Here is a 16,437-nt window from a genome sequence, read left to right on the forward strand (position 1 = left end):
CATCCAGGTCGTCGTGGGGGTGGATCCAGCAGTTGGTGGAGGGCAAGGCCATCTCGGCCACGGCGCCCCGCAGCCCCACGAACACCAGGAAGGAGCCCACGCCGCGCTGCACCATGTCCAGGCGGGAGCGGACGCCTGCGGGGAGGCCGGTTGGGAGCCGCCGGGGAGGGGGGATGTCACAGGTCCCCCATCCCCATGGCCCCAGGGACCCCGTGGCCACCTCACCCAGGCGGCTCCGCAGCTCCGGCAGCAGTAGTTTGCAGAAGGTGTTGAAGACACCAGCGTCGGAGATGTCGCCAGGCACGAAGATCTCCACCTCCTCCTCCTCCTCCTCCTCGCTCGGCCCCTTCCGTGTGGCCACCCCTGGAGAGGGGGACGCAGCTCCCCAGCCCCCCCACCGCGTCCCCATGCCCCGCTGGTGGTGGTGCACCACGAGGACGTTCATGAGGAAGCTGGCGTCCCGTGGCGCCGTGCCTGGGGACACGGCTATAATACTTTCATGGTGTGACGCCGTCACGATACAATGCTATGTCACGATAATGTCACGATACAATGCTGTCGCGATAGGGCTGCTCCACGCATCTCCCCCGCCTTGGCTATGGGTCCCCCCCCTGCGCCAGGCAGGTCGCGATGCAGCCCTCCACTATCATGACATGGCCCTGCCTTTCATGACGCAGCCCTCCCTTACCATGACACGGCCCTCCCCTGCTGTGAGACAGCCCTCTTTATCGTGACATGGTCCTTCCCTATCACAATACGGCCCTCCCCTGTCGCGATGCAGCCTTCCCTTATTGTGACATGGCCCTCCCCTAGCATGACATGGCCTTCCCCTATCACAGCACGGCCTTCCTCATCACAACATGGCCCTCCCCTATCACGACACAGCCCTCCCCTATCACGACATGGCACTCCCCCATTGTGACAGCCCTAGACCCTTGCCCAGGACCCCCGCACTGTAGAAGAGGTAGCTGAGCAGGGCCCAGAGGTCGCCATCAGCCAGGCCACGGCCTCGCTATGACTGGTGGCCGCCATGCGGAAGACAGGTGACATCCAGTAGATGAGGCCAATGTGGATGAGGAAGGTGGCCAGCCACAGCGGCACCATCTTCAGCACCACCAGCGGGGCCATGCACCTGGTGGCCAGCTGCACGGGGACCAGCCCACGTCACCCACGAGCCACCTCCACGGCCATGGGCCCACTTCCCGTGTCCCTGCTGCAACCACCATGTGCCCACCACTGCATGTCCACCATCCCCATCACCCATGTCCACTGCCCATCCCTATCACCCACATCCCCACCATCCCCATCACCCATGTCCCCACTACCCATGTCCCCAGAGGCAACAGTGCCACCATCCATGTCCCCGCACCCACATCCCCAGGCACCCACTGGCCAGCCTGAGCCAGGAGGGAGCCCAGCATCGTGCCCTGGGCACCCCACATGGCCCTGGGACATGGCACCTCCCACCCCGCAGCCCCCAGGGCAGTGAGGGGACACCATCCCCACCGGTCCCCGGGGGCTCCCACCTTGGAGAGCCGCATGAGCTCCTGGATGGCCGCCTTCTTGGTGGGAACTGCTCCTCGAGCGTGGTGGCGAGGGCGGCCTTGCCGGCGTGGAGCTGGTACCGCCGGGCGCCCAGGCCCACCACGTCGTAGGATCCACCACGGAGTGGATGCCTGCGGGCCCCCAAAGGTGCGGGGCGTTGGCACTGGCCGGGGGACGGGGTTGTCCCCCCACCGGGGACACGTGGCAGGGGAGGCCCCTGGGTGTGGGGCGGCTGGAGCCCACGGGGTGGGTGTCCCAGGGTGCCAGATGGGGGAATTAAGTCATTAGGTGTCATCTGCTCCAGGTCGCCTTGAGAGGTGCTGGGGTGGCCCGGCCTCACCCCGAGCTGCGGGCGCTGCGCGCACTGCACAGACACCACTGCGGCACGCGCCCACTGCAAGCAGGCGCCGCGCGCACTGCGCACAAACAGCGCGGCACTGCAAACGCTGCAGACGTGCTGCACGTGCACACGCACACGCTGCGCGCCCTGCACCTGGCACGGACGCGCGCTGCACGTGACGCAGTGCATGCACGCTGCACGTGATGCACAAGCGCCGGGATGGACAGACGGACGGAGGGATGGGTGGGTGCACAGACGGATAGATGTAAGGAGGGATGGACAGATGGAGGGAACAATGGAGAGATGGACGGATAAGTAAGTAGAGGGATGGATGGGTGGATGGATAGATGGATGGACAGATGGATGGACAGACAGATGGGCAGAGGGAGGGATGGACAGATGGCTGGAGGGGGAGAAGGAGGGATGGCTGGATGGACAGACAGAGTGAGGGATGGATGGATAGATGGACAGACAAACAGAAGGGGGGAGGGATGGAAGGACAGACAGATGGATAGGGGGAGGGATGGACAGACAGAAGGATGGAGGGATGGCCAGAGAGAGAGAGAGAGCACCTGCCCGGGGGACCGATGGACAGAGGGAAGGGAAGCGCGCGCCCACACGGACAGACAGACAGTAGGTGCAGACCCTGGCAGAGCCACAGACAGCCACCCCAGACGGACGGACACACGCGCACAGGGTGGACAGACAGAGAAAGAGCACGTGCCCCCACCAGACAGCCAGCACGTGTGACAGCCGGACGGACAGCAGGCCGCCCCGCGCACTCACCCTGCTTCAGCACCTTGTCCCTGGGCCGTTGCTCCGTCACCAGCGGCCTCGGAGCCCCCGAGGGCGGCTCGGCAAAGGAGCTGCGCCCAGGGGCCACCAGCCCCAGGGCCACCAGCCCCAGGGCCAGTGTCACCAGCGCTGCCACCAGCAGCAGGGCCCACACGGCCACGCCGCCCGCGCCGTGCTCACCGCCCTGGAGCTCACGGGCGCGGGAACCTATAGGCGCGGGAGCTTGTAGACACGGGCGCTCACGGGTGCAGGGTGCAGGGCGCAGGGCAGAGCGGGGAGCGGAGGCAGGCACGGCCCCCCCCCACCTTAACTCCTTGCTGGCAGCGCAGGGACACGGCGGGACACGTGGGACACGCGGCAGCCCCGAGGCGGCGTGCTCGCAGGCCACGCCGCACACGCGTGTGCACACGGACAGCGCTGCGTGCTGCACCTGTGCCCGCCGGCTGCTACGCACCCCCCCCCACGCGCACACCCCCACGCAGACACGCACAGGCACACCGCTGCACACACGCACACCCATGCACACACACACATGCACACCCCTACACACACACACACACACACACACACACACACACAGTGGCAGCTCCGGTGGCTGCAGCTCTACTGACCTCTCCCGGCAGTGTCACGTAAGGGCCTGTAGGTACACAACACACACACACACACACACACACACACACACACACCCACCACTCCCAACACGCACACCCCAACGCATGCACGCAACACCCCAGCATGCACACACCCCAACAGACACATACAACCCCAAGCACACACTAACACATGCACACACACACACACACACACACACACCCGCACCGACACGCACACCCCAGCACATGCATGCACAAATACACCCCAACACCCACGCACACCCCAACCACCACCAGCACCCACAACCACCAACCCCAAACACACACGCACACACACACCGGGGTGCTGCACCCCCGGACAGGCTGAGCCCCAGGACACCCCCAAACCTCCCTGGGGCGGCAGCAACCCCCCCCATCACCCCCCCCACGCCAGCCGGGTGCGGCCACAAGGATGCTAAATCACTGCTTTTCTCTCCTTTGTCTTTAATAAAAGTAACAGCAAAGTACCAAAAGGGGGGGGGGGGCCCAGGCGCCGTGGGGGGACGCACGGGGCACTTGGGGGGGGGACACACACTTGGCTACCGGGCGCTACGGGGCACACGCAGCTACCTGCCGGCAGCGAGGGGGGGGACCAGGGCACGGGGGCAGGAGAGCGGGGCCCCCACGTGTGTGTGCACACGCATGTGCCCGCACGCCCTGCCCCGGAGCCCCCGGGAGCCGGCAGGGTCCCGCTCCCCGTCCCTCGGGGTCACCCTCCGGCCCCGACTCGACTCACCCTAAAACAACCCGGCCTGGCACCAGCCGGAAGCCCCAGCCCCCTCCTCGGGGGGGTTAATTAGAGGGTTAATTACAGGGTTAATTACAAGGTTAATTACAGGGCTAAACCCACGGTGGGCAGGAGGACGGCACGGGGTTATTGCTACCTAGGAAGGGGCGACGGGGGGGACGGGACGGGGGTCACAAGTGGCAGAGACGGGTCCCCACCCCGACATGAGTGGACAGAGGGTCCCGGGGGGGGGGGGGGATCCCGACCCACGCGCCGCCCTGGCAAGGGGCAACGCTTCCCCATGGGGAAACTGAGGCAGGCGGCTGGGAGCCACACGGTGGCGCGGGGCTGCCCGAACCCCCAGCCTCCCCCCTACCCCAAAACTGCGACACTGGGGGGGGGGGGGACGACAGGCCAACGGGATAAAAGTGGGGGGGATTTGGGGACAGTTTTGGCAGTGAATTAGCTGTGTGGGTGCTGGGGATGGGGGGGGGGCAGAGCCCTGCACCCCCAAAGACACAGTGGAGGGGGGATCCCCATCCCTACCCATGGGATAACCCCCCCCCCCAAAATCAGGATGGGAGTGAGAGGAGGGGGGGGGGCGAAAGGGGCCCTCCAGAAAGCTCAGACCCCCCCCCCCCAATCAGCTCCTGGGGGAGCGGCGCTGAGCACGGCGAGCTCGTCGCACCAGTGGGCTCCCCTGGCGGAGGAGCGGGGCTCGGCTCGGCTCGGCCACCCCCCCGAGCCCCCCCCCCCGAGCCCCGGGGCGGCTAGTAGACCCAGGCGACGGGCACCCACTGGGGCTCGGCGCGCAGACGCTCCATGGCCTCGCGCAGGCGCCCGAACGTCTGCTCCAGGTCGGCGTTGGTCAGGCTGAGGTCGAAGTAGTGGCCGTAGCCGCGCTGGATGCGGCCGCTCTCCTCCACCGTGCGCCGCGCGTCCGCGTCCTGCCCGCGGGAGGCCAAGCCGTCGGGGGGTGGCGGGACCCCCCCTCCTTCCGCCACGCCGCCCTGCCTCGGTTTCCCCCGCCGCCCCGGCGGCTCTCACCCACCGTGAGCTGCTTGGTGGCCACGCCGCTCTCCAGCGCCGCCCGGTTCATGGCCCGCAGCGTCTCGTAGTCGGGCGCCTCGATGAACACCACGTAGGGCACGAATTCGGCCGTTCTCAGCACCTTCACCGCCTGCGGGGCCGGGCGAGGCGAGGCGGCTGAAGGCGGCCCGTGCCTCAGTTTCCCCCACCCGCAGCGCGGCGCCGCCTCCTACCTGGGGGTTGACGTCGAGGATGCACATCTTGCCCGCCTGCACCACGGCGCGGATGGAGTCGATGCGGGTGCCGTAGAGGTTGCCCTCGTACTCGCCGTGCTCCAGGTAGCGCCCGGCGCGGATGTCCGCCTCCATCTCGCCCCGCGACACGAAGCGGTAGCCGTGCCCGTCGCGCTCGCTGGCCTTGGGCTTGCGCGACGTGTCTGCGCGGGGACCGGGGGGGGGGGGGGGGGTTTCAGGACCACGGTGGCGGGACAGCCGCGGCGCCGGGGACGGGGACAGGGGACAAGGGGACACTCACGGGGCACCGTGGTGCCGTAGCGCGCCTGGTCCGAGAGCAGCAGCTTGTTCTTGAGGCTGCGGCGCCCCACGCCCTGCGCCCCGATGAGCACCAGCGTTTTCCGGCGGAACGGCGGCATCCGCGCCACCTCCTCGTAGATGAGCAGCTCGTGGCGGTCGAACTCTGCGCGGGACGCTGGCACCGTCACCGGGCGGTTTGCAAACCACCACCCCCCCCCCCCGCCACCCGCCCCGCACACGCGCGGGCTCACCGGCGTTCTTCGTCGTCAGGTACATCATCCTCTTCTTCCTCTTCCCGCTGAGGCTGCCGCACAGGGCGCCTGCGGGGCAGGGGCTGGCTGAGCCGCGGGGGGGGGGCCGTGGGCACGCGGCCCCGGGGGGGGTGGGGGGGCACCGGGGAGGGGGGGGGGGTCCGTACCGGCCGTGGGAGCCACCTCCAGGTCCCGCTTGACGAAGGCTTTTCGCTTCTCCTCCAGGAGCTGGCTGGGGACGAGCCCCGCGCTGCCCCCCTCCACGTGGCACGCCTGGGGGGGCACCGAGGGGCACGTGGGCAACCGGCCCCCCGGGACCCCCCCTGCACGGGGCACGTCTAGGGGACATGACATGGCCCAGGGTGACCCCGTGTCCCCCAGGGACCCCCCCTGCACAGGGCACGTCTAGGGGACACGGTGTGGCACAGTGTGACCCCCGTGTCCCCCAGGGCCCCCTGCATGGGGCACATCTAGGGGACACGGCATGGTGCAGGGGGACCCCCGTGTCCCCGGGACCGCCCCTGCACGGGGCACGTCTAGGGGACACGATGTGGCCCGGGGAGACCCCAGCCCCCCCCCGGCCCCCCCGCACCTGCCACCAGTTGGGGTCATCCTGGTTGACGATCTGCAGCAGGTCGCCGGCGGCGAACTTGAGCCCGGCCTCCTTGCAGGGGATGAGGCTGTCGGCGCCGGGGTCGTAGTCGAAGTGGCACTTCACGAAGACCTGGGGGCGCCGGGGTGAGCAGGGCCGTGGCGCCCCGGGGGGGGCCCCCAGCTCTGGGGGCTGGGGTGCGAGCGGGGCGCCACGCTCCTGGGGTGCCGGCTCTGCCTTACCGAGTCGGGGCCCCGCCGTGCCTCAGTTTCCCCAGCGACACCCCGGTGTCCTGGGAGTGACGGCTGCCCCAGGAGGGGCGCAGGGAGCAGGGGGCCGGGCCGTGCACCCGCACGTGCACCCGCACACCCATGCACTTGCACGCATACACGTGCACCTGCACACTCCTTGCAAACATGCACGCACACACACATGCACTCGCACACACACGCACTCGCACACATCTTGCACACATGCACTTCCTGGCTCCTTGCACACATGCACACACACACATGCATGCTCCTTGCATGCACGCACTTGTGTGCTCCTTGCACACATGCATACATACACACACGCGCTTGCACACACACACTCACATGCACCTTGCACACATGCATGCACAGAGCATGCACCACTACTCAGCGTGGGCATGCACACGTGCAACCCTCACTGCACACCTTGCTGCTTGCACATGCACACGAACATGCAGTGTGCATGTACACGCATGCATGCACACACACACACGCCGCCTGCAAAGCACCCCCTGCGCCCCCACGTGCACAAATCACAGCCAGCCGCGGTGCAAACATCAGCACCCGCAGCCGCCCCCACCACCGCCCCGCGCCCCCTTTGCACCCCCCCTCGCACGCCCCAAGGCAGCACCTGCGCAGACACGCGCCGCAGCCAGGCACATGCACACAGCACCCGCGGCGGCGGCCGCGCACCACACGGCACCCACGCACAGCACCGCGCCCAGGTACAGGCACACGCAGGTGCTCAGCACCGCCGCCGCGGTGCCCACGATGGCACACATGCCTACCGGCACCCGCTGCACCCGACGCCCGCCCGCGCACGCGCAGGGGCCGGCGGCGCCGCTGCAGGGACAGCCCCGGTGCCAGGCAGCGCGGGGACGGCAGGGGACAGGCGCCGCATTGTCCCCGCGGCACGGGCGCAGGGTGCTGGGTGCTGGGTGCTACCTGCCGGGGCGGGTGAGGCTCCTGGTAGCTGGGCAGGATCTTGAGGACGACGCTGCCGCTGGCGTCGCGCAGCAGCTCCTGCAGCGCCCGCGGGTCGCTGCCCACCTCGCGCCCGTCCACCTCGCGGATGACGTCGCCCACGTGCAGCAGGCCCTGCTGGTCCACCACGCCGCCGTGCAGGATGCGGGCGATGACCAGCTCGCCCCGCTCCACCCGGAACGTCACGCCCTGCGCCAGCACCCGGCGCCGCCGGGAGTGCGGTTGGGGGGGGGGGGGCAGGGGGTCAGCGCCGGGCCCCACCGCGGGGCGCCTACGGCCACGCACCCACCGCGCGGCCTGGGGTGCACGGGCGGCACCCAGCAATGGGCCCAGCACCCAGCAGGGATCCCTGCACCAAGCAATGCCCCCAGCACCCAGCAATGCCCCCAGCACCCAGCAGGGATCCCTGCACTCAGCGATGCCCCCAGCACCCAACTGTGCCCCTGCACCCAGCTGTGCCCCCTGCACCCAGCTGTGCCCCCTGCACCCAGCACCAGCAGTGCCCCAGCCCCAGCAATGCCCTGCACTGAGCAGTGCCCTGCACCCAGCACCCAGCAATGCCCCCAGCACCCAGCAATGCTCCCAGAACTAACCCCTGCACCCAGCAATGCCCCCAGCACCCAGCAATGCTCCCAGAACTAACCCCTGCACCCAGCAATGCCCCCAGCACCCAGCAATGCTCCCAGCAATGCCCCCAGCAAAACTCCCAGCACCCAGCAAAGCTGCCAGCAATAACCCCTGCACCCAGCAATGCACCCAGCAATGCCCCCAGCACTAACCCCTGCACCCAGCAATGCCCCCAGCACCCAGCAATGCCCCCAGCAATGCCCCCAGCACCCAGCAGTGCTCCCAACACCCAGCATTGCCCCAAGCACCCAGCGGCGCCCCATCCCGCCCCAGCGCCCCCGTGCCCAGCTCACCAGGTGCTCCCCGGCCGTCTTGCGGATGCCGACCATTCGCACGGCGTCAGGAGGCACCGGCTGGTTGTTGAAGGCCGGATCCAGGACGGGGCTGGGCGGCGGCGTCTCGTAGCTCTTCGAGGCCACCGAGTCGTGGGTCTCCAGCAGCGACTGCAACCCCGACGCGCACGCGTTGCCCACGCCGAGCCCCGCCGTGCACGCTCGTGCACGCTCATGCACACGCGTGTGCGCCGCCCCCGCCCGCCCGCGGCACCTGGAAGTGGGGCTCGCGCAGGATGCGGGCCAGCTCGGCCGCGGCGCTGTCCTGCCGCGCCAGGTGCCCGATGTCGCGCAGGATCTCCTGCACCAGCTCCACGTTGTTGTCCCGCACCGCCTCCAGCTTCGTCTCCTCCAGCCGCTCGTGGGCCTGGGGGGGCCGGGGGGCATCAGGGACCCCGCGCCGCCCCCCCCCCCCACGCGTGCAGCCGCTCGCCCCCCGGCACCTGCTCCTGCCCGCGGGGTCCAGGCCAGTCTGCACTGGAGGAGTGCCCAGTATAGCCCAGTATAGCCCAGCATGCATGCATTGGGAGAGTCCGCAGTCCAGCCCAGTATAGCCCAGTCCAGCCCAATCTGCAATGGGGGAGTGCCCAGTCCAGCTGAGCATGCACTGGGGGAGTCCCCAGTATAGCCCAGTCCAGCCTAGCATGCATGGGAGAGTCCCCAGTCCAGCCCAGTATAGCCCAGCATGCAATGAGGGAGTCCCCAGTCCAGCCCAGCATACATTGGGAGAATTCCCAGTCCAGCCCAGTCCAGCTCAGCATGCACTGGGGGAGTGCCCAGTATAGCCCAGTATGCACTGGGGGAGTGCCCAGTATAGCCCAGTATAGCCCAGCATGCACTGGGGGACTCCCCAGTCCAGCCCAGTCTAACCCAGTCCAGCCCATGCAATCGAGGAGTGCCCAGTATAGCCCAGTCCAACCCAGTCCAGCCCAGCCCAGGCCCCGCTATAACCCAGCGCAGACTGGGGGATTTCCCCGCCCTCCCAGTACAGCCCAGTACAGCTCGGCCAGACCAGCTCTCTGCATCCCAGCGCTGAACTGGGAGCAGCTGTGGGGGTTGCTGGCACTGCTCCTCCCCCCGCTGCCCCCCGGCAGCCCGAGCGCCCCAGGATGTCCCAGCACCGAACTGGGTTTGTACTGGGCCGCCGCCGGGCCGGGGGCTGCACTGCGCCCCGGGCACGCACGCACACGGCGCACACACCCTTGCACACACACACACACGGCACACACACCCTTGCACACACGCACGAGCAAACGCTGCCTTGCACGCACACCGTCGTGCAAAGCTGTGCACACGCGTGCCATCGCACAAGCGTGTGCACACACCAGTGCACATACGCACACTGGCAAACACGCCGGATGCGAAGCCAACCGCGCACCGCGAGCACAGCCCACGGGTGACACACACACCCCCCTCCCCGCAGACTGTTGCTCCAGCCATCGCACAGCCGGCCCTGCGCTGCCTCTCGCCATCCCGACCGGCACCGCGCTCACAACACCCCCCGCGGCCCCCGGCCCGACCCGGCCCTCCCTCACCCCGACACAACAGCCTCACACACACGTGTGTGCACACGCACACACGCAGCCCCGCTTGCGTGCACGCTGGCACGCACAGGTGCACCTTTCCCCATGCAATACAGGCACGGGTGTGCAAGAGCACACAGCCGCCTTTGCACACACCTGCACGCACACGCACCTGCACAGACATACATGTATCGCGCACCTGTGCACACACATACATTTGCACACACTTACATGTGCACTTGCATGCACACACACACTTGCACACGCACAGATGCACGTGTTTGCATCCATATGCATGCATGTATGCACATATCTGCGTGCATGCACACCCTTGCACACCTGCACGCACAGCCCAGCGCACACGCACCCCTGTGCACGCGCACACTCGCGTGCGAGCCCGCGGGGCCGGCCCCGGCGCCCCGCGCCACTGTACCTTCGCCAAGGACCTTACTATTGGGCTCTCCATGATGCCGCGGAGGAAGATGAGGTCCAGGTCTGCGGCCGCCGGCGAGTTGGGGAGGGCGATGAGGTTGTCCAGGACCTGCTGCATGGCTGGGGGGCGCGGGGGGACACGGGGGGGCACGGGGGGACACAGGGGCGCAGGGCCACGGAGGACGGGGTGCAGAGCAGGAGAGAGCAGCCACAGGGGGGAAAGTCAGAAGCAGCCGGCAGGCGGGGGGAGGGGGGGCACAGGGTGGCCACAGGGTGCCCCCGGCCCCCAACCCACCCCGGCAGGATGGGCCCCCACCCCCACCCTGGGCCTCCCTCTCCCCAGGGACCCCGGGTGATGGGGACACCCCCTGCGGTGGTGGGTGCAGCCGAGGCTGGGCTGGTTATTTCCCACTCACCCCCCCAGGACGTGCAGCAACCCAGGGGGTGCAATTAAGCCGGGGGGGGGGGTTGCAATACACCCAGGGGTTGCAATGCAGCTGGGGGCGGGGTTGCAATGCACCTTGTGCAGGGAAGGTTGCAGTACAACTGGGGGGTTGCAATTCAGCCAGGGGATTGCAGGTCAGCCGGGGGAGAGCTGCAATACACCTGCGGGGGGGGGGGGTTTGCAATGCAGCCCGAGGAGTTGCAGTTCAACTGGGGGGGGGGGGAAGGTTGCACTATAGCCAGGGGTTGCAATTCAGCAGGGTGTTGCATTTCAACCAAGGGAGAGTTTGCAATGCAACCGGCTGGTTGCAATGCAGCCGGGGCGGGGGGGTGGGGGGGGGTGCAATGCAGCCTGGAGGGGGGGGGCAACCCAGAGAGCCCCCACCCCATCTCGGAGGAGGGGGATTGTCACAGCATGACCCCGCAGACTCCCCCTTCCCGCATCTCCCTGCCCGCAGCCCTGGCGAGGGGGGAACCTCACCCCCCCCCCGAACGCCCCCAGCCTCCCCCCCCGCAGCCCCCCCTACCTGCGGGGCCCAGGGGGACAGCGGCGGGGGCGCGGGTGGCCGGCGAGGGCCCGCCGCCGGGGCCGCGGCTCATGGCTGCGGGCGGCGAGCCCAACCTCCCCGCCGCCACCACCTCCCCAATCCGGGTACCGCGGCCCCCGCTGCGCCCGCCGGGCCAGCACCCGCGCTGCACCGCACCCGCGCCGCCCTCGACGCCCGGGCGCGCACGCGGCCCCCCCGGGGCCTGCTCGCCCGCCCAGGCCTGTGGGGTGAAGCACCCACCCGTGCGTGCGGCATGCACCCACCGGGCACCCTGGCACGCGCACGCTCGCAGGCACCGCGTGCAAAAGCCCTGCAGGCGCCCGCAAAGCACCCGTGCGCCCGTTCGTGCTGCTGCGCGTGTGCACGCCCGCGTGAAGAGCCAGCGCACAAGCACGCAGCCACGCGTGCACGCGCCTGTGCATGGCACACGTGCAGCACACGCGTGCGTGGGTGTGCTCACACGCGTGCAAGCCCCTGTGGATGCTCACGTACAAACATGCCCGTGGGGAAACGCGCGCATCCCTCTGCGTGCTCACGCACTCGTGCGTGCCCACGAGAGCGGCCACGTGCAGGAATTTGCACACGTAAACACACCAGCACAGATGATTGCCCGTGCATGCTCACACACGTGTGCACACCAATGTGAACACCCACACATACACATGCTGACATGCACACGTACCCCCACGGGCTCACACACTCACAAACACCCACGAAAACAGCCGTGCACATAGATTTGCACAAATAAGCATGTTGTCATGCCCATGCACCTGCGCATGTGTGCACAACCCCATGCACACATACTTGTGCCTCCTCACATGTGCGCACATCCATGTGAACCTCCATTTGCACACATGCTGACACATACATGCACCTCTGCACGCTGACATGTGTGCAGTGCACACACACCCTGTGCATGCTCTCCCCTGTGCACACACACACACACCCCTGCATGCTCTCCCCCGTGTGCACACCCATGCACACACACCTCGTGCATGCTCTCTGCTGCGTGCACACCCATATGCATACACCCCCGTGCACGCTCTCACACGCATGCACCCCCATGCACACACGCTCTGTGGACGCTTCCACATGCATGCACACCCATGCACACACACACACAGACGCGTCGTGCATGTCTTCACATGCATGCACACCCGTGCACACACACACACGCACCCCCCCCCCCGTGCATGCTCACCCGTGGGAGCCCCCCCCGGGCGCGCGCTCCGTGCAGGCTCCCGCGGCGGGGGACGCGGCGGGGGCGCGGCCCCTTTAAGAGGGCGGGCGGGGGGCGCGCGGCTGGCGCGGGGCCACGCCGTTGCCATGGCAGCGGGAGGGCCCCGGGCAGCGCCGCCGCGCGGGGGGCGCGCGCCCTTAAAGGGGCCGCGCGCCCTTGCACACGCACCGGCGCACACGCACGCGGGGGGCACGCGCCCCGCGCAGGTGCACGCCGCCCCCACGCGCGACAGTGCCCAGCACCCCCGCAGCGAGCGCACGGGCGTGCACGGCACCGCCCCATGCTTGCACACGCTTGCAAACACTTGCACATGCATGCAAACACTTGCACACGCATGCACACTCGCCCCCCACACACACTATGCCAGCCCCCCCCCAGCCACCGTGCTCCCTGGGCCTGACACGCCGCGTGGGCATCCCCTGGGTGAAAACCCATCGCGAGGCGTGCAAGAGTGCCTAAGCAGCCTGCTCACGCGCACCAGGCCCCGTGTGCACACGCGTGTGCCCCCCCCGCCCGCCTCGGCACGCGCCTTACCCCCCTCGGAGCTGGAGGCGGCGGCGGGCATCTCTGCGGCGAGCGGCGCAGCGGGCCCTGCTGCTGGCCAGGCCCCCGCGGGCCCCTCGCGCCTGGCACCGCCGGCGACGGGACGCGCAGGCGTGCAGCAGCCAGGCACACGCGTGCAGCCTGCACACGGCCCTCCCCTGCACACGCAGGGTGCCTGCTAGCCCACGTGCGCATGCCTGTGTGGATGCACCCACACACGCTTGTGCGTGCACCTACACGCGCATGCGTGCACACATGTGCATGCACCCACACGTGTGCTTGCACCTACAAACACATGCATGCATAAATGCACCCTGCAGGTGTGCATGCACACACGTGTGCATGTGCCCACGCACACACATGCACAAATGGGCCCACACATGTGCATGCATGCACACACACATACATGCATGCACAAATGCACACCCACACTTGGGTATGCACCTACACACACACTCATGCACAAGTGCACCCTTACATATGCACCCGCACGTGCATGTGTGCAACACGAGGCCCCTGTCACCATCCTGCAGCTGCCACGTTTCACCCACGCAGGAGTTGGACGGATGCTGTGACCCATCCCGGGACGGCTCTTACACAGCTACACACACCCCTCTGCACACCCGCACACTGCCCTGCACCCGTGCCTGTGCCCTTCAGCAGCACTCCCCGTGCCGCAGCACACACACGCATGCATGCACACGCACACACACGCATGCACACACACACACACGCATGCACACACACACACACGCATGCACACACACACACACACACGCATGCACATGCGCCTGCCCCACGCAGAGCCCCCCTGCACCCACCAGCAGCGGGGCAGCCCTGGGGCCCCGGTGTCCCCAGCATAGCCAGTCCCAGTGTCCCCAGTGCCCCACCGCCCCCAGTCCCAGTGTCCCCAGGACCCCCAGCCCGCCCAGCCCATGGCCCCAGTGTCCCCAGCACAAGTAGCCCCAGTGTCCCCAGCATGGCCAATGTCCCCAGTGTCCCCACTGCCCCTTGCACGGCCAGCCCCCCCAGTCAGTCCCTGTCCCCCCATCTCTGTCCCCCCCAGCAGGCAGAGGCACAAGGTGGCTGCAACAGGGGTTTATTGCACCCGGGACCTGGCACGGCCCCGGGGACAGGGTGGGGGTGACAGTGATGGGGACGGTGATGGGGCTGTGGCCTCCGGGCTCCTCTTCACCCTCTGGGCCCCAGAGCCGCCCTGCAACGAGACGGGGGTGAAGGGCGGCAGGGCCACAGCCGCGGGGGAAACCGAGGCACGGCCGGCGCTGCAGGCACCCGCCACCCCGGGGGGCACGTCCCCTGCACCCCCTCACCTGGGGGGCTCAGCACCCCGCCGCTCCGTAGGGCTCCTCGCACAGCGCCCAGCTGCCAGACCGCTTGCCGTACCTGCGACGGGGGAGAAGGGTGCAACGGGGGGCGCGATGCAACGGGGGCGTGTTGCAACGGGGGAGCGCGATGCTACTGGGGGCGCATGATCATTGCAACAGGGGAGCACAATCGTTGCAATGAGGGAGCACGACTGAGGAATGGAGCATGAAGAAACCAGGGTGCGTTGCAATGGGGGAGAGCATTGAAACGGGAGAGCATGTTGCAACAGGGAGCGCGTTGCAGCGGGGCAGCACGATGTAACAGAGTGCAATGCAATGGGGGAGCACGTTGAAATGGGGAGGCACATTGCAACTGGGAGCACGTTGCAATGGGGGAGTGCGTTTAAAAGGGGGAGCAAACTGCAACAGGGGAGCAAAATGCAACAGGGATGCGCATTGCAACAGGGGAGCATGATCATTGCAACGGGGGAACATGATGGAGGCAATGGGGAGCACGATGCAACAGGGCAGCACATCGCAATGGGGAACACATTGCAATCGGGCGCATTGCAATGGGAGAGCGCATTGGAAGGGGGGAGCATGTTGCAACAGGGAGCACATTGCAGCGGGGCAGCACGATGTGAGGGGGAGCATTTTGCAACGGGGGAGCGCGTTGAAACAGGAGCAAAATGCAACAGTGAGCACGATGCAATGGTGGAGCACGCCGGAACCGGGGAACATGTTGCAACTGGGGAGCGCATAGAAACGGGGAAGACTTCGCAATGGGGAGCGTGCTGCAACAGGGAGCCCGTTGCAGCGGGGAGAGCGTTTTGGCCGCCCGCGCCCTCACCTGTGCCGGGTGACCACGTTGAGGTACTGCTGCAGGTCGTTATAGAAGCGGACCAGGTCCTCCATGGGGGCGTCGTCGCCGGGGTAGGTGGGCTGTGCCGGCCCCGCGGCGCCCGGGCGCCCGGCCAGCAGCGCCAGGCAGCAGGCGAGGAGCAGCAGGGAGGCGCAGCGGCCGCGGGGAGCCATGGCCTGCACCGGGCACCGCCGCAGCGCTGAGGCCGGGCACGGGCACACGCACACGCACACATGCATGCACACACACAGCAGCGTGCACACCTGCATGCACACGCACACACAGCGGCATGCACATGCATGCACACAGAAACATGCACGCATGCATGCACACGCATGCACGCACACGCATGCACGCACACACATGCATCCGCACATGGGCCAACACTCGCGCTCGCCCCAGCACCCGTGTGCAGCCTTGCACACTCGGGACACGCCGCCCCAGGCGCAGGGGGATTGCGCAGCCCCGTGCATGCACACGCACGCACACCCCTGCACACGCGCATCCCCCTTTCGCCCGTGCGCCGTCCCTCCCGCCCGCACCCCCTGCACACGCTCCCAAACGGGCCCGTTTCCTCCCCAGCGCGTCCCCCGTCCCCTCGCGGATGGGGTCCCGCCAGCTCCGCTCACCTGCTTCGGCGAGACGTGGCACGGGGACACGGCGGGATGCAGGACCCCTGGTGCTGGCTGCCCGGGTGCCGCTGCCACCGGGCTTTATATCCCCCTGTGCTGCCCCCCCCAGCCCCCCGCTGATGTCACCCGGCCCCCTCGCACCCCCCCGGCCCTGGTTAATGTTTGAGCCTGGCCGGACCCCCAGGACGGGCCCCAGCAGGAGGGGGGTGGCGGGGACGAGGACGTGGCCATGGGGGGGGGCCAGGTGTCC

General features: G+C 68.2%; 2 protein-coding genes across 8 annotated transcripts; both read right to left on the minus strand.

Moving 5' to 3' along the window:
- Positions 1-4,675: 4,675 nt before the first annotated feature.
- MPP2 (MAGUK p55 scaffold protein 2) lies at positions 4,676-13,468 on the minus strand. 7 transcript variants are annotated; one of them, XM_067311874.1, is made up of 12 exons: positions 13,360-13,468; positions 10,595-10,713; positions 8,853-9,005; positions 8,600-8,749; positions 7,641-7,868; positions 6,445-6,576; positions 6,020-6,125; positions 5,853-5,921; positions 5,603-5,764; positions 5,302-5,504; positions 5,091-5,219; positions 4,676-4,986 (listed from the first exon to the last, which is right to left on the minus strand). In XM_067311874.1, the coding sequence occupies exons 1-12, from the start codon at positions 13,388-13,390 to the stop codon at positions 4,810-4,812; spliced, it is 1,659 nt and encodes a 552-aa protein (XP_067167975.1). In that variant the 5' UTR covers positions 13,391-13,468; the 3' UTR covers positions 4,676-4,809. The 7 variants fall into 7 exon arrangements, with proteins under 7 accessions (XP_067167975.1, XP_067167977.1, XP_067167976.1 ...); XM_067311876.1 differs by lacking the exon at positions 13,360-13,468 and adding an exon at positions 12,787-12,861; XM_067311875.1 differs by lacking the exon at positions 13,360-13,468 and adding an exon at positions 11,565-11,692 and having other exon boundaries at positions 7,641-7,796.
- A 1,240-nt stretch (positions 13,469-14,708) lies between these two features.
- LOC136994415 (pancreatic polypeptide-like) lies at positions 14,709-15,728 on the minus strand. Its single transcript, XM_067312176.1, has 2 exons — positions 15,544-15,728; positions 14,709-14,772 (listed from the first exon to the last, which is right to left on the minus strand). Exons 1-2 carry the CDS (start codon positions 15,726-15,728, stop codon positions 14,709-14,711), a joined length of 249 nt encoding a protein of 82 aa, XP_067168277.1.
- Between the last annotated feature and the right edge of the window lie 709 nt (positions 15,729-16,437).

The sequence above is a fragment of the Apteryx mantelli genome, chromosome 28 (assembly GCF_036417845.1).
Source record: "Apteryx mantelli isolate bAptMan1 chromosome 28, bAptMan1.hap1, whole genome shotgun sequence".
Lineage (NCBI taxonomy): Eukaryota > Metazoa > Chordata > Aves > Apterygiformes > Apterygidae > Apteryx > Apteryx mantelli.

Coding starts and splice junctions, on each gene's coding strand:
- MPP2 (XM_067311872.1), bottom strand. CDS start 11,637: ATGAGCCGCGGCCCCGGCGGCGGGCCCTCGCCGGCCACCCGCGCCCCC. Junction 5,505..5,602: donor CTACGGCACCACGGTGCCCC/GTGAGTGTCCCC, acceptor GTCCCCGCGCAG/ACACGTCGCGCAAGCCCAAG. Junction 5,220..5,301: donor TCCTCGACGTCAACCCCCAG/GTAGGAGGCGGC, acceptor CCGGCCCCGCAG/GCGGTGAAGGTGCTGAGAAC.
- LOC136994415 (XM_067312176.1), bottom strand. CDS start 15,728: ATGGCTCCCCGCGGCCGCTGCGCCTCCCTGCTGCTCCTCGCCTGCTGC. Junction 14,773..15,543: donor AACGTGGTCACCCGGCACAG/GTGAGGGCGCGG, acceptor CCCCCGTCGCAG/GTACGGCAAGCGGTCTGGCA.